This window comes from Cetorhinus maximus, chromosome 22, assembly GCF_964194155.1.
Source record: "Cetorhinus maximus chromosome 22, sCetMax3.hap1.1, whole genome shotgun sequence".
In the NCBI taxonomy this organism is placed as follows: domain Eukaryota; kingdom Metazoa; phylum Chordata; class Chondrichthyes; order Lamniformes; family Cetorhinidae; genus Cetorhinus; species Cetorhinus maximus.
In genome coordinates this window covers 54,105,057-54,127,881 of record NC_135900.1, presented here as the reverse complement: position 1 = coordinate 54,127,881, position 22,825 = coordinate 54,105,057, and the positions used below count along the sequence as shown (strand labels likewise).

Here is a 22,825-nt window from a genome sequence, read left to right as displayed (position 1 = left end):
ATTTTATTTTTTTCTTTCATCAGTTTGTTCCACACCTGTTTTGATAGTAGTCCATCCTACTGGAACACACTGCAACAGAGCATTGCCTGATGTTCTATATCTGAAATCTTTGTAATTGGAGCAGAATCTTACAGAATTGTTTGAGTGTAATGTTTAAAGACTTCAGCAATTATACTGCAATATACTCCTTTCCAAATACTTTAAATTTCTCACAACCAGCATCTCATCTACAGCTATACATGAGAGATGTGTGTGTCTTCAAGTAAGCTCATGCAAGCAAGAGGGACAGTATTTTTTGTCCTGTTGCATTAGCCCTTCAAAGTTTGTCGGTCATAAATGATAAAAAACTTTAAGTTGGTTATTGTAACAAAAAAGCACTTGAATGAACCAGTAAGTCAATTTTGAACTTCCAGCTAGGTGGTTGCATGCTTGATGAACTATAATCGTGATGGTACTGGAACTTGTCTTCATTACCAAAGTTTAATCACATTTCTGACAGGCTGGATAGAAAAGTCTCATGAGAACAAAACTCTGTGGGGATGGGGAGCTTGGGGGGTTGGAGGGGAACGGGGGAGTAAAAAAGAAAATTATGTAAATATGGTCTAAGTATGCAAATGCACATGTTCTTTTTTGTCACTCAAGGTAGTGGTTGCAGAAAATCTCACAGCTTCACTGCTTTCTTATCTGCATTAGGAAATGGGCAATGCCATCCTATAATCACTGGACAGTGAAGAGAGGAGAAAGAAAAAGGAAAAGAGAAAGGAATGGGAAGGAACAAGTACATAATGGATTCTTTAATCATTCAACTACTACCAATATACATAAGGGATTGTTATAGTTATGTAATCTCACCGTGACAGCATTACTGAGCAGTCTGTCCTTCACCTCCAGCTGTTCATGTTCACTCTTTAACTCGCTCCCTCGTTTTAACAGCTTCCTCTTCTCCTCTTCTTTCACTGCGAAAGTAGCAACAACTTAAAATGCTACCTATTTTCTAAACCTAAACATTTGAATGCTACATTTTTTTTTGCAGCTACAGGCAACTACAAACAACTTCTGTTTCACTGCAGTGCCCTACAGACATTTAGATCAGATAGTCAGTCCAATGTAATATCAACTATCAACATCCTGCAGGGGGCACGGTTGGTTACCATTGACCAGAAACTTAACTGGACCAACCATATAAATACTGTGGCTACAAAAGCAAGTCAGAGGCTGGGAATCCTGTAGACCTCCTGACTCCCCAAGGCCTGTCCACCATCAAGAAGGCACAAGTCAGGAGTGTGGTGGAATATTCTCCACTTGCCTCAATGAGTGCAGCTCCAAACAACACTCAAGAAGCTCGACACCATCCAGGGCAAAGCAGCCAACTTGATTGGCACCCCATCCACTACCTTCAACATTCAATCCCTCCACCACAGATGCACAGTGGCAGCATTGTGTACCATACACAAGGTGCATTTCAGCAACTCAGCAACGATCCTTCAACGGCACCTTACAAACCTACAACCTCTACCACCTAGAAAGACAAGGACAGCAGGTGCATGGGAACACCACCACATGGAAGTTCCCCTCCAAGCCACACACCATCCTGACTTGGGACGAAATTGCCGTTCCTTCACTGTCGCTGGGTCAAAATCCTGGAACTCCATTCCTAATAGCACTGTCAGCGTACCTCACCACATGGACTGCAGTGGTTCAAGAAGGCAGCTTGCCACCAGCTTCTCAGTGGCAAATAGAGATGGGCAATAAATGCTGGTCTTGCCAGCAATGTCCACATCCCATGAACGAGTGAATGAAAACTGAGTTTTAGTCCTTAATCATGTTTGCATTTCTGTCAGCTGTATTATTTTATCCTTAATTGAATTTCAAAATACTGATCAGAGATTCTGAAGAATCATTAGGGCATTTTTTAAATAAAAAAGCTACAAGAAATTGTCAGTAAACATTATATTGTTTTGCCATTTTTATGTTAATGTTTGAAGATGTTTGCTTAAAAAGTTCTGATTACATTATTGAAATACTAGCCTGAGGAATTTCAGTCTTGACTGTTGGAGAGAAATTATATCAAGAAACAAAGTAATTAAGCCAATACTGTCTTGGTTTCAGCTGTGCATGTTAACTAAACTCTCTTACACTTACAGGTTCAGCAGCCATTCCAAGTCAGCACTGCTACCCTATTCATCAACTTTCTAAAGTTTCAATTCAGATTCCATATTTCACTGCCATTAAGCTGATTTGCCTTTATTTGGTGAACATATTTATTTTCTGGAAGAGAGTATCATGGGAATGTGGATTTTTCAATTGCATGAGAAACAACTGAAAAGAACTGTTACCACCTATACACATTTCCTTGATCAGTACACAATGACAGTAACAGAGGCTATGAAGGTAGATGTGGCCTACATTATTCAGCTCTTCTTGATAAAGGAGCAGTCATGGTGACAGAAGGCAACTGTAGGATACATAATAAGAACAAAGAAATTCCAACTCACATCCCTAATATCATTTTATCAGTATTTACGAAAATTAAGTTCAGTTTTTGTTTATCAAAGTGCTAATGCAATCTTTTACAGATTTAATGATTTCCTCTTCTTCCCCACAATGTCCATATCAACATATGCTCCCTTTGGAAGCTGCGATGTTCTAGATAATAGATACCTTCAAGATATAGCCGAATTACTAGGATGTTCAATTTTGCCAAATGTGAAGGAATTCCTCAAACAGGTTTTCCTCCATTACTGCAGGCTGCCCTTTCAAGTATAGTAGAAACTCACTGGTGCAGACATTCAACTTGCTGCCAAAGTGTAAAATTACTATTAAGGATTAGTGACCTGTAATAGAAATTGCCCAATTCTTGGTTTCATTTATTTAAATGGAAATGAAATTCAAACACTTTCTGTAAAAGGCAGCTGATCGACAACGCAAGCTTTATGTCTCGGTGGCAAGTTGAAAATCAGCCCATTCTCTGGAAAGATGGGAAGGCAAATGTCAGTCAGGTCTGGGATTTGAACTCTGGTCATCTTGACAGTTATCCAGTAATCTAATGTTGTATCAATTTGGCTGTAACTAAAAAGCCATTCCTGGTATCTGATGTGCACTATGTTTTCATACCCGCTTTATGGGCAAGATAGGAATGGACGATAGCGAGGGTTCCAGGCCACGACACGTTATCTTCCTTCTTTAATACCTGTATGGGCAAGAAAGATACATTTTTTGCACCAAATAAAATATTTACTAGTCTTAAATAAAGCCATAATTAGGTCCTGGGAATATTGATTGAAATAATAAATTATAAAAGATAAACTGGCACAAAAAAGAGCTTTCTATGCTGACTTGCCCAAAAGAAAATATTTGGATTTACACTTTTTTTAAGGTCTTTCAGGAACGTCTCAAAGCACTTCCGCTACAATGAGTTACTTCAGAATAGTGACTGTCCTTATGGAGGCAAACATGGTAGCCATTCCATCAATGAGAAGTTCATCTATTTTTGGTGACGTTGGTTGAGAGGCAAACATGGTATTCAGGCCATAAGAAAACTCCCCATTCTTGAGATTAATCATGTGTAATGGGACCCTGGTGCTTCAGATGCTTCGTGCACAGGATATGTGGGAAGTGTTATCACAGCGTGTTGACCAGCAGCTGGTGCTGCACCAGGAAAGAAACAAGAATAAGATTTCAAAGAATTTTTCTTGATTCAGAGCATTATTTGGGCTATTTTCTACAATATTTCAAACTTCACTGACCAGGTTTGAGAGGGGATGTTCTTCCAGCTGACATCTTAGAGGGTAAGTATTGATAAGCGACTTAGGAGGAAACCCAGTAACTTAGCCATACTGAAGGTGCCAGATCAGATTTGAAAGTGTGCTTAGTGATTTCTTTGAATTTCCCACTACACCTTTTGATAGTTAGGCTGAATCTTTGGACACAATCAGAAAATATGTAACAGTAAATGCTAGAAATGTACATCAGGTCAAGCAGCATTAAGAGGGAAAATAGACAAGTTAATGCTGTAGATGTAACCCTTCATCAGAACCGAAAAAAAAAAGTACTATTATTTAAACAGAACCAGAATTAAGAAGAAAAGCACCTCTGACCAAGGAATAAACCTGTGATCTGTTGAAAAATAACAAGGAACTTTAGATGGTTGAGATAATCTTTCCATCAGATGTTGAGAAGTGGGCATGTTAAAGATCATTCAGGGGGTCAGAGTTGCTGTGGCAATTTGCACTTTTACATGTATGCTGCAGTCTAGAGCTATGGATAATGATGCTAGAGGCTCCAACTTTCTCTCTATCACATGCTTAACCAGGAATCTCACCCGCTTCTGCAACCTACCACTGCCATGTGTTGGAAAGATTAGCAGATTGACAATCAACATATTTGGCCATGTTATGAACACACCTTCCTTAGCTATTAAGTCTTGGGGTAGGACTCAAAATAGGAGCTCCTGACTCAGAGGTAGGGACGCTACCCAATGCGCCACAAGACCTCCAATCCGAGCAGAAGTGTAAAATAAAGAACAACAAATATGAACAGCTGAGGCAACAATAGGTGAACCAGGAGAAGTTGGCAAAAATCTGAAGAAAACAGGCCTGCACTATGATCAGGGGCTCCTTTGCCACCGCACAGCATTCTAATGGAGGGACTCCACTACAATGCTAATCCACTTTGCTCTCTTTCTCTCCACCCCATGCAATGAATTCAATCCCAAATCTCTAGAATCCCCGTTTTGAAGAAAGCAGAATTTGTAGTTAAAGTCTGAAATGATTAAAGTCAATTTTCAGGCCAAAGGACTGCAGGAGGTCCTATGAACAGATACAATACCATTCCTGGAGCTTGCATTAGGCTTTATTAGAATAATGTAGAAAGCCTAAGATTAAGAGGTCAGAGCAGGCATGGAATTGAGACAGGAAATTAAGGCAATTGATAGGGAGCTAAGGGTCATCCTTAGAGACAGAATGCTCAACAATGTGGTCACTTAATCCACTTATGGTTTTCTCAGTGTAGAGGCGACGTCACTTAGATTAGCAAATACAAGTACTACAACACCTACCTATTAACCTCCTCCGACATCACTGTCCAGTATCCAAATTCTGTGCAAGACAACAATTTACCTGAACTTCCTCTAATCCAGGCATTCCCAAACTGTGGGTCGCAATCCTCAATGGGGTCACAGAAATCTCATTTGGGGTCGGGAGCTCCCCCTTCTCCGAGGTAGCAACTGTGAAGAGGAGACTTCCTAGTCCAGAGGCTATGATGGGGCAGCCCTGGGCCCACTGGATCAATGCCACCAAACAGCAAGGGGCAGACGGTGGCCCCAAAGCATTCTTCAAACTTAGAAAATACATTTGGCAGCATGTGAGATTGGGCCTGGCAAGTTTGTGCACCGTCCTGGTGTAGGCAGAGGCCGGCAAATGCAACTCAGTCACTGACCGCGGAAAAACCGGGAGGTCATACGGTTAAGACAGGAAGGGAGTGATAGCTCGAAGCACCGCTTTACTATGATTCTGCTCCTGTCTGCCGGTTGTTCAGACTCCTTACCCTAGGATATCATCTTATCTATCTAACTGTCTACATTTGTTTTAACTGGTCCTAAGTCATACCATAGGTATGTTTTAATCTCTCCTCCAACCTTTGTTTTGAGTCTGTTTTAATGATAACCATTTTACTACCTTTGCTGAAGGATTACACTGGAAACATTAACTTTCTTGCTCTCCACAAATGCTAACTGTCCTTCTATGTTTCTAATATGTTCTGTTTTTTGCTTTAAATTTCCAGCATATTTTCCTACTCTTTAAATCAATAAATGCGAAAGTTTGTACCCTCTCTTATCAGCTTTTCAAGCACTCTGTTGCAAGTCTGATTCTACCTGTACAGATGGATATTAGTCTGATATGTTCCAAGGTTAATTTACCCTCTTCAATTATCACAGATCAAGACTGTATGCTGCTTTGTAAACAGAATCCAAATTGTCATCAAAGGGGATGTGCTCCAGGTCTTTCACAAACTGTTTTGCTTCATTTGTACTTTCTGGACACATGGTTCCATAATCACTCAAAATGTGGTTTGCTCTGTTTGTTGGGAATAAAGTTTTCAAAACTATTAACGCGTAAATCTTCTGTGATGAGCATTGGTGCACAAAACAAAAAGAAGTATGGACTACATGTTGCAGGCTTGTTTAGGGGGCCAGCTGCCACTGTGGAGTAAATCTGTAGCGCACTTTGAATAACGATCTGTGGGTGTTAAAGCTGTTTTGGAAGTGGTGTTCAAGTTCAAAACCAATACAACAACTTGCACTTATATGGCACCTTTAATGTACAAGATCCAGAAAGGTAAACAAAAAAGTAATTCATAAAGATGTACTCCAAAAAATTAAATTAGAAGCCAAACGAAATATTAAGAGGAAGGGGCCAAATGCCAAAGAGGATAGTCTTTAAGGCAGAGAGAGAGGTGGAAAGGCAGAAGGATTTAAGTGGCGAGGCCACAAATGGATTTAAACACGAGGATAAGAATTGTAAATTTGAGGTATTGAAGGACTGGGTGCCAATGTGGGTCAGCAAGGACAGAGGTGATAGGTTAAGGTCAGCAGAATTTTGGATAAGTTCAAGGTTTTCAAAAGGGATTATATAAAATTACCTAAAGAAGTAAAAGGGTTGTCAATGTCAGAGATAATACAGCTAAGGTGGTATAGTTGAATTATCAGGAGCTTCACACAGTGGCCATTCTTTGCGTGTAAGCCTATACATCAGCAGGCTATTCAACCATGCAGAACATCACAGGTGAGCCCAAACTTATCCACACCTGACACACACACATGAACACTTCCAACAGGGGATGCTGGATTGCAATTGGAAGCAGAACTGTCCTTCCTAAAATAGGAGGACTAAGAGCTATTTGATACTCCAGCTGAGGTTGGCTAACTCAGGCATAATGATCCTGGGACTTTCCAAGTCTGTATAGCTGAGATACTCACTTCCTTAACTAACTCTGTCAATGTTAAAGTTCTATCTTGCTTTAAAAATGTGATATTTTATCTGTATAAGCAAATTCTTTGAACAATTAAAAAGCTGAGCCTGTACCTTTTCTTGGCACCTGGGGCAGACCCACACCCCCTTGGGAATGGTCTTGAGAGGGGGCTCTAAGCATTCCAGATGATAGACACGAGAGCAAGTGTCACACAGAAGTAGCTGACCACTACGTTTGCACACTGTACAGTAATCCTCATGGATATCATCCTGTAAAATCAAGGAGAGACAAATCACTATATTAACTGAAATGAACTTTAGCAAATTACAAACAGTGTTACCCCTAAGGAAGTTTGGAAACTTTGAGCTAAGACATTTGTAAACCCTAAAGCCCTTCACAACTCCACATGAACTTTCCTCCATCTACTACCGAACACCTCTTCCCCTTTGCTCCCATAATGCAATCTGAAGTGACTGCTCCCTCACCCTGATCCGCTCCTCTATCACCTTCAACATCTGTTCCCCTTCCCACGCTGCTTGAAGCTTGCTTCCATTTTGCTGGTGTTACTTCGACAAAACTATGGCAAACCACCCCCCCTCCGCCTCACTTACTTGCCTCTGCTGAATTTTTTGGCCACAATGGGTGGAATGTTCCGTCCCCGTTGGTGTCAGGTATCATGGCGGAGGTGAGCAGACAATATGGTGGGAGGGCCAAAAATTGGTTTCATGCTGTCGTGAAACCAGTTTGCAATTGTCCATTCTGCCCATCAATGGTGGGCTGCGTTTCCCGCCACTGGATGTCTGCGTATCATTACAAGCCCTGCTCGCCGGAATCATCCTCCCATGCCGGAATCATCATCCGAGCATGTCGGCATGATTGCACACCGGTGTGTTTCACAACAGCATTTAACTGGCATTCACCTGACGAGCTGAACTTCGAGGGAAACTCGGAGGTGAGTATATACTATCATCGCGCAGCGTTTGCAAAGGATGCCCATTGGATTTCAAGTTTGAGGCGCCGCACATTCAGGTGAGGGCACAGGCAAGTTGCTTTTTATCGGCTGGCTGACAGTGCAGTGCCGGGGCAAGGGCTGCACTGCGGTTGAGGCAAGTTGGGGGGAGAGCGGGGGAGGCAAGGGAGCATGCCATGGGGCAAGTTGGGGGAGGTGCAAGGGCTGCACTGTGTCTGAGGCGAGTTGGGGCAAAGCAGCCCAGTCTGATAGTGCACAAGCACATGCTGGGGGGGTGGCAAGGGAGGCGGCCACGCATTAGGGAAACCTTGTATAAAGTGACCTTTCCTCTGTAGCTGAGACAGTTCAGGTGCTGCCACATTGACATGCTTGGAGTCAGACCTCAAGCAACGCAGAGGCATGAAAGTGCTACCAAATGCACCAGAGCTTTTCGCCCCTCGGGCACAGACTGCAAACTAATGAGCATTTTAGTGGACTACAGAACAATTGGACAACTGTGCATATTGTACAATCTCCTGGTGAAAGCTGGCCTTGGAGCAGTCACTGGTGGAGGCATTCACAGTCCCTTAAAATGTCATCATTCAGGTTTGGACCAGTCTCCCCCCCGCAAGGTTCAAGCTAACAGTGCAGCCTTGCAGTGTGGGTTAGGAGAATGCCTGCGCCTGAGCTGAGGGCACAGCATGCAGTCCAATGGGCGAAGCTGCCGCCAAACAGTCAGATGGAGTGGGGCAGAGGCAGATGGGGTTTTGAGCAGTCATGCAGCGCACTAAACTCTGGCCATCCAAGTGGTGGCCAGCACTCTACAGGGTGCATTAAAGGGCCTTCAGACGTAACCGAGAGAGATCCTTCGTACACGCATGCTAACCCACGCATCTCTCTCTTTCATCCTGCAGGAGGAATATATAAGGAGCTTGGAGCCTGGTGACCTAGCTGGTTTACAGGGAGCAGAGACAAAGGTGCCAGGCTGGACAGAGGGAGGAGCAACACCCTCAAGGAGAAAGGGTGGCGAGAGCTCCTGCACACACCACTGAAGAGCCATGGTGAGCCATCGCTGGTCGACTCCTAGCTAGACCCAGGGTCTATAGACGGCGTTTGTCATTCCTGCAGATGACTGACAACCAGTGTCGCCGATGACTGCGTGTGTCCAGGGAACTGGTTGGTCACATCTGCCGCCTGCTGCAGGATTTGATGCCACAAGGACATGGAGGGCATCCACTGCCAGTGGCCATTAAAGTAACTGCAGCACTCAATTTTTACGCCAGGGCTCAACAAGTAACCTCTGTGGGATATCACAAGCCTCCAAACACAAATGCACCCAGGAGGTCACGGATGCCATATTTGCAAAGGTACATAGCTTTATGCATTTCACCCAGGCTCAGGAAAGCCAGGAAGCAAGAGCGCTGGGACTTGTCGAGATTCAGGTTTCTCACAGGAGCAGGGTGCCAGTGACTCCATTCACGTGGTGTTCAAGTCTCTGTGGCAACAAGCAATCAACTACATCAACCGCAAGGGCTTCCACTCACTGAATGCTCAGCTGGTATGCAACTACCACAAACGCAACCTACAGGTCTGTGCACGGTTCCCAGAGAGTGTCCATGACTCCTACATTCTCAGTAGGTCTCAGATCCCTGACATCTTCCAGGGTCCAGGGAGGCTGCAGGATTGTCTCCTTGGGGGCCAGGTCTACAAGCGCAGGACATGGTTGATGACACCCGTGCGACTGCCACAGAGCACAGCAGAGAGAAGGTACAATGAGGCTCATGCTGCATCTCACACCTTGGCTGGCAGAGCAAACCATCGTAATGTTGAAAGTGAGGTTCCAGTGCCTCAGCTGGTCTGGTGGAGCTCTGCAATATAGTCCACAGAGGGCGTCACGCATCATTGTCACCTTCTACGCCCTTCACAACCTTTTCTTTTATTCGTTCACAGGATGTGGGCTTCGGTGGCTGGGCCAGCATTTATTGCCCATCTCTGGTTGCCGTCGAGAAGGTGGTGGTGAGCTGCCTTCTTGAACCGCTGCAGTCCATGTGGTGTCAGTACACCCACAGTGCTGTTAGGAAGGGAGTTCCAGGATTTTGACCCAGCGACAGTGAAGGAACGGCGATATATTACCAAGTCAGGATGGTGAGTGACTTGGAGGGGAACTTCCAGGTGGTGGTGTTCCCATGTGTCTGCTGCCCTTGTCCTTCTAGATGGTAGTAGGCGTGGGTTTGGAAGGTGCTGTCGAAGGAGCCTTGGCATTGCTACTGTGCATCGGTGGTGAATGTTTGTAGAAGTGATGCCAATCAAGCGGGCTGCTTTGTCCTGAACAGTGTCAAGTTTCTTGAGTGGAAGCTGCACTCATCCAGGCAAGTGGGGAGTATTCCATCACACTCCAGACTTGTGCCTTGTAGATGGTGGACAAGCTTTGGGGAGTCAGGTGGTGAGTTACTCGCCACAGGATTCCTAGCCTCTGACCTGCTCTTGTAGCCACAGTGTTTATATGGCTAGTCCAGTTCAGTTTCTGGTCAATGGTAACTCCGAGGATGTTGATAGTGGGGGATTCAGTGATTGCAATGCCATTGGACATCAAGGGGCAATGGTTCGATTCTCTCTTGTTGGACACGGTGATTGCCTGACACTTGAGTGGTGCGAATGTTACTTGCCACTTGTTAGCCCAAACCCAGGTCTTGTTGCATTTGGACGTGGACTGCTTCAGTATCTGAGGGGTGGCAAATGGTGCTGAATGTTGTGCAATCATTAGTGGACATCACCACTGCTGACCTTATGATGGAAGGAAGGTCATTGATGAAGCAGCTGAAGATGGTTGGGCCAAGGTCACTACGCTAAGGAACTCCTGCAGTGATGTCCTGGAGCTGGGATGACTGACCTCCAAATCCACAACCATTTTCCTTTGTGCTAGGTATGACTTCAGCCAGCGGAGAATTTTCCCCCTGATTTCCATTGACTTCAATTTTGCTAGGGCTCCTTGATGCCACACTCTGTCAAATGCTGCCTTGATGTCAAGGTCAGTCACTCTCACCTCACCTCAGGAGTCAGCTCTTTTGTCCACATTTGAACCAAGGCTGTAATGAGGTCAGGAGCTGAGTGTCCTTGGTGGAACCCAAAGTGGGCGTTAGTGAGCAGGTTATTGCTAAGCAAGTGCCGCATGAGAGCACTGTTGATGACCCCATCCGTTACTTTACTGATGATCGAGAGTAGATTGATGGGGCGGTAATTGGCTGGGTTGGATTTATCCTGCTTTTTGTGTACAGAACATACCTGGGCAATTTTCACAGAGCCGGGTATATGCCAGTGTTGTGGCTGTACTGGAACAGCTAGGCTAGGGCACTGCAAATGCTGGAGCACAAGTCTTCAGTGCTATTGCCAGAATATTGTCAGGGCCCATAGCCTTTGCAGTATCCAGTGCCTTCAGCTGTTTCTTGATATCACGTGGAGTGACTCGAATTGGCTGAAGACTGGCATCTGTGATGGTGGGGTCCTCCGGAGAAGGCCGAGATAGATCATCCACACTTCTGGCTGAAGACTGTAGCAAATGCTTCAGCCTTATCGTTTGCACTGACGTGCTGGGCTCCTCCTCATTGAGGATGGGGATATTTGTGGAGCCTCCTCCTCCAGTGAGTTGTTTAATGGTCCACCACCATTCACGACTGGATGTGGCAGGACTGCAGAGCTTAAGTCTGATCCTTTGGTTGTGTGATCGCTTAGCTCTATCACTTTTTTGCTTAGGGCTACTTGCGTGCCAAATACCTTGCGTTATAGCTTCACCAGGTTGACATCTCATTTTTAGGTATGCCTGGTGCTGTTCCTGGCATGCCCTCCTGCACTATTCATTGAACCAGGGTTGATCCCCTGGCTTGATGGTAATGGTAGAGTGGGGGATATGCCGGGTCATGAGGTTACAGATTGTGTTCGAGCACAATTCTGCTGCTGCTGATGGCCCACAGTACCTCATGTATGCTCAGTCGACTTGCTAGAACTGATTGAAATCTATCCCATTTAGCACGGTGGTAGTGCCACAAAACACAATGGAGGGTATCGTCAACGTGAAGGTGTGACTCCGTCTGCACAACGATGGTCACTCCTACCGATACGGTCATGGACAGATGCATTGGCAGCATCTGCCGCCATAAAGGGGAAAGGAGCTGCGCATCTTCTCCGATGAGGAGGACGTCATCGGGGATGAGGCCAAAGAGGTCCTCGAAGGCCATCGCATTGTCCAGACGAGGCAGGCACGCTTGGGAGGCCCTCATTGCTGCTAGAATCGTGGAGGATGATGAGGACATGCAGTGAGAAGAAAGCATAGATCCTTACATTGCATCTGTGAACATTGGACTCCTGTCTGGCTTATGACAGCGCACACACCCTCTATGATAAGGCTCCTGTCATTGAGATGCAGCATATGTTCACAGTCCCTACATTCCAGGAGGATGATGACAACATGCACTGGGGACGCTCCATAGATCCTCACATAACGTGAATGTCTGACTCCTGTCTGGCTGATGGCAGATTGCTCGTGCTCTGTGAACAGTCATATCATGAAGATGCAGCAGGGAAACTTTAACTTCTCCTGATCCTATGGCATCCTTCGTGAGCTGAACCCTTCTGGACCACAATGTCACTGGACAGACATGCTGATGAGATGGGGGCCCGCCACACTTCAAAGGTGCTGGGAGCACACAGGTAGAATGATGGAGCTCTGTGTTGCTGGCCAAGGACAGTCTGGCAGCAATGATGAGCCCCATCAAGGTGCAGGCATGGCTAATGTGTCCGGTGACTGTGAAGGCGCACCATCAGCTGAGAAGGTGTGCACAAAGCACAGGGAAGAGGCCCTGGACTGAGACACCTGCATTTATTTTGTGCAGGAACCAAGGTTTGAAATCTGAGTGACACGGAGGAGTTACACACACTGCTCATCAGATCAAGGAGCCATACGCAAGGAGACGTCCTTGGGAACAGTACGTACAAGAGATTACCACAGTGCAACTACATCTTCTTAACTTTCCTAATCCTGCCACTACATCTTGGTGCTCCCCCAACATGCAAAGCGGAGGTGGAGGCAGCCTGCTGACTGCTACTGTCTGTGATGACCTTGACGGGCGTCTTCTGGAGGCCCGAGACCTGAAGGGCCCTGACCTGCTTTCGGGGTCCTGCTGTGTGCCAGTGGCACCCTCCTCGGCCTGTGGAGCTCGAGCTGCCTGGGTCATATGATGAGGGGATTCGGATAGGCTGGACACTCCCGGAGTTACCTGGGTGGATGGTCATGAGGTGTGCACCTGCTGCTCCTCCTCCCTATGGGTGTCTGAGGGCCCCTGACTGAATCCTTGAGGGGAAGGGGAAGCTTGAGTAAGATCGAGCTGTCCTGCACTCCCTCTCGCATTAACACTTTGGAGGCCAACTATGGTGTCAGCAATGGAATTCAGCCTGCGCAGCAGTGCAGGACCAAGGTTTCCATGGTGGCCGCCATCCAACCATTGTTGACCTTGGTGCGTTGGTATGCTGGCGCTATCACCTCAGACTGAAGGCAGACGAGCTCCTCTATCGTGCCTTGCAATCTGAGGAGTGCAATGGATATCACTTCCTGATGTTCCCGAGCTTGCTTTTGCAGCTCCAACAACTGAGGTATGACCAAGTCCAGAGGCTCCTCATATGACTTGGACTCAGCAGATTTCTAGCCTCCAGCAGTCCTCTGAGTGCCGGAAACCTGGGAAGCCCCTGCCGCATCAGACAGTGTGATGTGCTCACCAGATTGTGACCCTGAGGCTAATCTAAAGCTAGGTCCCACCAAGGTGTGTCGCTCTGCGCTGGTGGAGGGTACGGGCGAGAGCTGTGGCGGGTCATCAATGAGGGTGTCATCAGATTCTTCTTCTGCGGTTTCCTTGGGGCTTGAGTTGAGGACTTGGGTCGTGTTCCCCCTTGGCTGTTTCCTAGATGTGCCTGCGAAAGCAAGGGAAAATAATTAGTGCATAGCAGGGGACTGTGGAACAGGGTGAGTGACTTACAGCATGGTTGTCTGATGGATGTTGCACTGCTGGATCCTTACTTGGTTGAGCACCGCCAACATCACTGTCAGCACAGGAAAGGTCCAGGTCATCGCCAGCCAGCTAGATGACTATTTTCAAAGTCCATGAGGACCTTGATTTCAAGCATTCCTCCACTAGTCTATGACCTCTCCCTTTTGTTGTGTGCCAACTTGTCCTCCATGAATACAGATGGAGGGAGTGTAAGCAGGACACCTGCCAGGCCAGATGAGAAGGATACCTGACATGTGTGGGTGGTGAGGATGGCTTGGACAGGATGAAGGCATGATCCACAGGGCAGATGAAGGTGTGTGTGTGAGAGTGACAATGATGTCCCTTGCACTGGCAGTGAATGAGATCCCTGTGGATGTGTGATGGGTTTGAGTGAGAGTTGAGAGTGATGAGAAGAGTGACTTACCCTGGTGAAACGGAGGAGATCATTCGTCCTCTTTAGGCACTGGGTGGATGTACTCTTTTGCAGGATGTTGGTGCTGACCCCCGCTGCCACTGCCTCCCATGCGGGATTGGTGACCTTGCTTTCTGGCCTTTGACCAGAGCAGGGTTAGAGGACATCGCGGTGGCCCTCCACTGCGTCCAGTAGGCGCTCGAGGCAGGTGTCGCTAAATCTGGGGCAGCATGTTTCCACCCTTTGGCAGTCATCCGTTCCCAGCAGATTCCTATCCCATGAAGAGTGCTAGCTCTTTGCAGGGCGGCCTTTAAATATGATGCTCGGTTTACTTAAGCCCTGAAGTGACAACAGGGTGGTCAAATCGGAGGATGCCCCCAAAACTGACCCAGCACGTTTCCCAAGAAATCATAATTAATGAGATGGGAATGGGACAATGCAGCGTGAAAACCCACCGGTCATGTCCTTTATCCCATCCGCTCCCACACTTAGTGCAAATCTGGGATGATTCCACCCAATATCTTTACCAACTAAGCCACTGAAGAACTTCGCTCAATAAAAAGATCAGTGGTCATATGGTGGTAACTTGTCACATTTTAGTAATTTTAACAACAAATCTCATTAAGCCTCACTAGTGAGTTGTTGTTTTCTTTTTAGGTAATGACAAAGTCAGTTTTTTATAATGCGCATATCAGAATTAATAAATCTCATTTGCCATATAGAGTTGTATATACTTGGAAAGTACATTATGAAAAATTTAAACTAATTTAAATAACATTATTTTAAAAGCAGATGTTTGTTAAAAAGTGGCTTGAAGAAATGAAAGCTTAGAAAGAAAGCCTTTTTTGTAGGAAAACAATGTAGACGCAGTCCCCAGAATAAAGAGATCACAAACAAAAATAGAGACAGCTTGACATTTATATTCTGAGATTAAACCATGCTGGAGTTCAATAAAGACTGCCAATTATAACCAACTATTACAAGATTTGTGTGTCCCAACCGATGTCCTTGAAATTCTGTTTTTGTAAATATGCTGGTTTCCTAATAACCCTTACTGATTCACTCAATGTAGCTCCAAACCTCTCCAGAATGCTGCACTAAGGGATTGCACTAACTGATAAATGTGACATTTTAAAAGCAATAATAAATTTTTCGGATATATCACACTAATGCTTACATATGAAGATAGAACTTGTACTGTACTGCTCATGTTCTGCAGTAATAAAAGTCTCACATTTTTGAATGCCAAGAGATCCATACAGAAAAAGCCACTGAATGTAGGAGACATACCTTCCAACAAAGGTCCTCATTGGCTTGCGTGTTAAGGAAAGAGGCAGAAACACATTAGTAAAAGCTGGTTTGTAGAATAGCCTGGGTTGAGGATTTTAACATGGATTCAGTGAGTAGACCAATTACAAGAGGCATCTGGATCACCAGATTACATCATACTATGAGGACCTTGAAAATTAGACGCCATATACAATTTTGTGGGGAAGTGGCGGGGAGCGGGCGTAAAGAGAGGGGGAAGAACTAAACCTTTTTTTTTGGTGGAAGGAGCTTACAGAAATCCTGCCCTATTGTCTAGTGTTTCTTCCACAGATGCACCAGTTTCAAACTTGATGAAAATTCACTAATTCACTAATTTAAGTGATACCTTTAGCTAAGTACCAAAATAAACGTCTACATTCAAAATATCTAAGTCAGAGAAGAGATTCATTTGTGTCTTTAGAAAAATGAAATTTGCACTGACTCCCATTACTTTCACAAAAAATAGTTCATTTATAACTTCTAAGTTACTTCTTTGCCCATGTACTAATATGTATTGCTCTGTGCTGCCAAACAATTTAGTAGGAATTGGGGCAGTGAAAGATGTTAGTGGTTACAATTACCCAAACACACTGTCCAGGTTGTCAAGGAAGTATTGGATGAATGACCATCACCTACAAGAGAGAATCTAACAACCTCCTCTTGACATTCAATGCCATTACCATTGCTGAATCCCCCCAATAAACACCCAGGGGGATTCCATTGACCAGAAACTGAACTAGACCAGCCATATAAATACTGTGGCTAAAACAGCAGGTCAGAGGCTGAGAATTCTGCAATGAGTAACTCACCTCCTGACTCCCCAAAGCATGCCCACCATCTACAAGGCCCAAGTCAAGATGTGATGGATGAGTGCAGCTCCAACATGACTCATCAAGCTCAACAGCATCCAGGATAAAGCAGCCCACTTGATTGGCATCCCACCCACCACCTTAATCATTCACTCCCTCCACCACCGGTGCACAATGTGCCCCATCTACGAGATGCACTGCAGCAAGTCGCCAAGTCTCCTTCGACAGAACCTTCCAAAACCAGTGACTTCTACCATCTCAAACAATCCTGGACAAGCTAAGGCTCATGGGCCACATCCAGCTCATGGCTACAGCAGGGGAAGCACGCAAGGTACGCCAGCAAATGCAATGCAACCCAAAAGTGCATGCGCAACTGCTCCTGGTGCCTGGTCAATAGGTGTCAAGAGCTGTGAAAGTAAAATGCAGATTGTGGAGAGCTTCAAGTGAAGTACTTCAAGGCCAAGTACTTGCAGGTAAGTTGGAGTTGGCCAATAAATGGAGTTAGGAGGTGGTTTTTTCCTGGAGAGTGCAGACACCATGTTAAATCAGGAAGTGCACGTGGAGCAGCAGCAAAAGTACAAAATGTACATTTAAAATTACTCACTAGATTACTGCAGTTTTGATTTGCTTTTTGGATTTACAGATATATACTTTCAAGTATATTTTCAAAATTTATTTAACATTTAGGTTTTAATGTTCTTTATGAAAAGTCAAGTCAACTCTTTTATAGTTTTGTGTTTACATTTTTCTCATTACCTCACTGAAGGTGCTGATACTTGCTGATGTCTTGTGCTATGGGAACTGGCAGCCTAGGATTTGAACCTGGGGCCTTCAGGTCTACATTTCGAAAAGTAATGCACTGAAGAGTGCCTTCACCCACTGAATTGGTTATACATCTATCCATAATCTACTCAAAAATCTTGCATCTGTGTGTATGTCCTGTCAATGTTTTATATTATAAATTCCTATGGTCACATTTGTAATGGTACCAGGAATGTGAAACTTCAGTTTAGTGGTAGATGAGAAAAGCTGGGGCTATTCTCCTTACAGCAGAGAAAGTTAAGGGTTGATTTAATAGAGGTGTTCAAAATCATAGATGGTATTAATTAGGTAAATAAGGAGAAACTGTTTCTGGTGGAAAAAGGGTTGGTAACCAGAGGACACAAATTTAAGGTAATTGGCAAAGGAACCAGGGGGTTGCAGATTTATAGTCCCAGCAAAACTTGATCTACAATTCTGCTGGTGGACAAGGAATTGAGATATCCAAGATCTACAATTCTGCTGGTGGACAAGGAATTGAGATATCCAAGCTTACATGCTGCCACCTGCAGGGAATCTCAACATATGTATTCCTTAAAGTCAAGCTATCTTGGTTTAACATTTTGAGATGGGCATCTCAGAGATTAGTTGTTTATGCACATCTGAAAATTAGAGTTAATAAAGCATCTTCGGTTCGTACCTGAGGTGCTGCTGTTCAGATTTTTAGAAGGATGATGATGAATGTAACAGAATGTCAAGAGTATGTGGTTTTAGGTTAGGGTTTTGAGAAAGTTGAAAATTAGAACGTGTTTCCTAACAGGTGTGGAAAAGATTACAGTTGTACTTGGTAGCACCTCCTTTAAAATGTGCTGTGAGGTTATTAAATCCCAGCTCTAATAATGAGGTTCAGAGAGGATACAGATCACTGTACTCCCAACATGTGGTGAGTGCCTCTAAAATGCCTTTTGGTCTCTCCATATTTTCTTTCTCTTTTCTTTATTGTTTTCCCCTTAGTGATTCTTGCAACACCATATTATAGATTACAGCAAAGCAGCATTTATATTGGCAAGACAAGCAAACTACTGTGGATAACGTAAATCTGAAATAAAACATAAAATGCTGGTAGTACTCAAGTCAGGCAGCATCTGTAAAGAGGGAAAACGAATGACACTGGAATTTGATGCCATTGTAAAAAGGAGTGACCAACTGCATTGTTCACATTAAGCCAAAAGGGTGTGAAAAAGAGGGTACAAGCCAAAAGGGTGTGAAAAAGAAGGTACGTTTGGTTTCATTACTGTAAATAATGCAACATTATGGCGGTTAAATTATCACAATAATAAAGGTTTTACATTTATTTGTACCAAAATGTACCTTTATTATAACTATTCATTTCTTGGGCAGTTATGGCCGGCACCCCCATGCAATTTCCATATCCAGATGTGGCCCTCTATCCGAAAAGTTTGACCTAGAAGGACAAGGGCAGCAGATGCATGGGAACACCACCATCTGCAAGTTCCCTTCAAGTGGCTCTAGTGACGCAATTGTTAGGGATGGGAGTGGCCAAAGATGAAAAGGTCTGAAAATTAGTGACTGAAGATAAAAAGGTTTGAAATTTTTTTGTGACAAGGAATCACGTACATATTATAGCACAAAGTGGCAAAGTCACTACAGTGTGAGGGGTCAGAAAATTATAGCACTTTTTATGATCTGTAGTGAAATGGAAATGTTCCTGGACCACTTCATCAAACTCAGTTTCCATCTGTAGGGTAAACAAGTAGCCATCACATCCCTAAGAGAGATACTTTGTCAGATAGGCAAGATAATGGTGCATGTTTAAGTCCTAAGCCACAGATTATTTATCGCGACAATGTAAACATTATAAATTGTATATTGTAACTTGTAAATATTAACCTGCACAGAAATCATTGAAAAGACAAAAGGAAAAATCACAGCCCCCATCAAATCATCGGAGGGCACACTTTGTCTGCATTGTAAGTAAAGGTATTTGTGAATAAAGCTTTTTTAATATGAGTGCATTTTCACCTGTATTAAAAAGAAAATGCTGGAAAGCTCAGCAGGTCTGGCAGCATATTTGGATAGAGAAACAGAGTTAATGTTTCATGTCCGTATGACTCTTCCGAGCTGAAGGAGTCATACAGACTCGGCACATTAACTCTGTTTGTCTCTCCACCGATGCTGCCAGACCTGCTGAGTTTTTCCAGCATTTTCTGTTTTTATTTCAGATTTCCAGCATCCGCAGTATTTTGCTTTTCACTTCCATCTGTATATTTGTTGGTGGTTAAAGATAATTTCTAGTCAAACTGCTCAAAATGTTTTCTCAATGTACAGTTGTTCAGGGGGACAAAGTATTTTACAAACAACTTCAGGCCAAAAGTAGAATCATTGAAATCATGGGAAATATTCGTATTTGACCACATTCCACATTAGGATAAGTGGCTGGTCTGCTCTAAATACTGGCAGCAACCATTTAGTGAGAACTGCAGCTGCTAGTGATTTAATTACTGGTTTTGTTCACATATTAACTACTGTAAACTGGTATCTTTGGATTGATAAACCATGATCCAAAAGTCTGAATCCTGCCAAACAGCAGAAATTTCTCATCCTTGGTTAGGCTTGTGCAATGCTGAAGTTGAGAGTTCAAACCTCACCTAGATCAGCCAATGCTTTAGATTGGCCGAATACCCTCCTTCTGTAATGTAATGACTCTGTGACCCTTAAACAGAAACGATTAATGATTTCAAAAGGAAACTGGATGTGTACTTCAGGGAAATAAGCTTGCAGAGCCAGGGGGATCCAGGAGGGGAATGGGATTGACTGGATTGCTCTTGCTCTACAGACAGCCAGCATGAACTCGATAGTCGATGGCTCAGAAGGAAGCCATTCAATGACTCTATGTCAAATGCTTTCTTAAAGTCAGGATGGTCAAAGTATCACATAGTCAAAAACAAAATTACCTGGAAAAACTCAGCAGGTCTGGCAGCATCGGTGGAGAAGAAATCAGTTAACGTTTCGAGTCCTCACGACCCTTCGGCAGAACTGAGTATAGTTAGGAGAGAGGTAAAATACAAGCAAGCTTGTCCCCACAACCACCCCACCCTCAACTTCTCTCCCCCCGCCCCCCACCTTAAACCAGCTTATATTTCACCTCTCTCCTAACTATACTCAGTTCTGCCGAAGGGTTGTGAGGACTCGAAATGTTAACTGCTTTCTTCTCCACCGATGCTGCCAGACCTGCTGAGTTTTTCCAGGTAATTCTGTTTTTGTTTTGGATTTCCAGCATCCGCAGTAGCTTTTAGCTTTTTGTTTTTATTAAAGTATCACATAGTGTCTGGTTAACAAAATTAAGGCTCGTGGAATAGAAGGATCAGTGTCAGCTTGGATAAAAATTTTAAGGACAGAAAACAGCGAGTCTTGGCAAATGAAATAAAACAAAGTGCTGGAAAAACTCAGGTCTGGCAGGATCTGTGGAGAAAGAAACAAAGTTAATGTTTCGAATCCAATATGACTTCTTCTGAAGAAGTCTTATTGGGCTCAAAACGTTAACTCTGTTTCTCTCTTCACAGAGACTGCTAAACCTACTGAGTTTTTCCAGCGCTTTATGTTTTTATTTCAGATCTCCAGCATCTGCAGTATTTTGCTTTTAGTCGTGGTAAATGGTTGTTTTCCAGACTGGAGGATGGTAGACAGTGTCAATGCTAGGACCACAAACATTTTTTCATATAATTGACTTGGATATTGGAATACAAGGTAAAATTTCAAAATTTGGCAATGATTCCAAGCTTGGGGGTGTGGTTGACATTGAGGATGATATCAATCGACTGTAACGAAATATTGATAGGCTAACAGAATAGGCAGACAAGAAACAGATGGAGTTTAATACACAGAAGTGTAAGTTGAAGCATTTTGGCAGAAGGAAAAGGGAGGTGCAATATAGACAAAATGGCACAGTTCTACAAAGTGTACAGGGATAGAGGGACCTGGGGGGGGCTTCATGTGCATAGATCTTAGAAAACGGCAGGACATATTGAGAGAGCAGTTGGCAAAGCATATGGGACCTTGGGTTTCATAAGTAAAGGTATCGAATACAAAAGCAGGGAAGTTATGCTGAACCTATATAAAGCTCTGGCTAGGCCACAACTATGCTATTGCTTCCAGTTCTGTCATCACACCTTAGGAAGATTGTGAGGGTACAGAAGAGATTCACCACAATGGTTCCAGGGATGAGGGATTTTAGCTACAAGGTTAGGTTGAAGAAGTTGGGGTTATTCTTCTTGAAGCAAAGGAGACTGAGGGGAGATTTGATAGAGATGTACAAGATCATGACATGTTTAGCTGAGGTAGAAAAAGAAAAACTTTTCCCATTAGGAAATAATACAAGGAATAGAGGACAGAGATTTAAGGTTTTGGGCAAGACATGCAGGGGGAATATGAGGAAGAACTGTTTTACGCAGCAAGTGGTAATGAGCTGGAACTCGCTGCCTCCAAGGATGGTGGAAGCAGAGACAATGATTTCAAAAGGAAATTGTCTGGGCACGTAAGCAAAATAAACTTACAGGGCTACAGAGATAGAGTGGGGGACTGACTGGACTGCTCTACAGGGGGCTGACGTGCACTCTTTGGCCAAATGGCCTCTTTCTGTGAGGTAATACCTCTAGACTTAAAAATGTATCATCATTCCTTCACTTTTGTTGAGTCAAAATCCTAGAAATCCCTTCCTAACAGGACTATGGGTGTGCTTACATCACATGAACTGCCTCAGTTCAAGAAAACAGTTCACATTTAGTGGGTGAGATGGTGTTGTAGTGATAATGTCACTAGTAATCAAGAGGCCCAGGCTAATGATCTGAGGGCACAGGTTCAAATCCCACCATGGCAGCCAGTAGAATTTAAATTCAATCAATAAATCTGGAACTGAAAGCTAGCCTTAGCAATTACATCAATTGTCACTAATGCCCTTTAGTGGAAAGAAATCTGCTATCCTTACCTAGTCTGGCCTACATTGACTCCAGACCCACAGCAATGTAACTTACAGGGCTTACAGCAAGCCACTCAGTTCAAGGACAATGAAAGATGGCCCCACATCAAACGAAAGAATAAAAATAAATCTTCAAGTGTAATTAGGGATGGACAACAAATGCTGCCCTTGACAGCAACACTCACACCCCATGAACGTATAAAAAAATTAGGTATTGCACAACAAACAGGTAATATTAAATACATGACATCAAAAACGCAGAAACCATCTTATAACCCACAAGTGGTGGTAGAGAAACGCAGCTGAGCTACATCATGGTTAGAAAAGAACATGCAAAGAACTGCAAAGTCTTCCCAAGTGAATCACTGACCACCCAACATAGTGTTGATGGCAGAGCTGATCGCAAAGAAAACAAAACGGCAGTGACAAGAGGCACACACAACATCAGGTAGAAGCTCAAAAGAGCCATGATAGCAGATGGAGGCACAGCTAAGAGAAATAGAAGTTATGACAGGCACCAAGGAAGACTGGTGGAACATAGTGGCAAACTTTATTAGGAAGACTGGTGATGAAGTGCGTGAAAGATCA

The 22,825-nt window shown here is 44.0% G+C and overlaps 1 protein-coding gene across 1 annotated transcript in view; it reads right to left on the bottom strand.

Moving 5' to 3' along the window:
• Positions 1 to 22,825, bottom strand: part of phf21b (PHD finger protein 21B) — a 252,118-nt gene that overhangs the window by 7,465 nt on the left and 221,828 nt on the right. Inside the window, exons 12-15 of the mRNA XM_078568333.1 lie at positions 15,656 to 15,678; positions 7,083 to 7,238; positions 3,115 to 3,190; positions 853 to 956 (exon numbers count right to left, since the gene is read on the bottom strand). Of these exons, the coding sequence (XP_078424459.1) occupies positions 853 to 956; positions 3,115 to 3,190; positions 7,083 to 7,238; positions 15,656 to 15,678 (359 nt within the window). The remainder of the gene's footprint in view (positions 1 to 852; positions 957 to 3,114; positions 3,191 to 7,082; positions 7,239 to 15,655; positions 15,679 to 22,825) is intronic.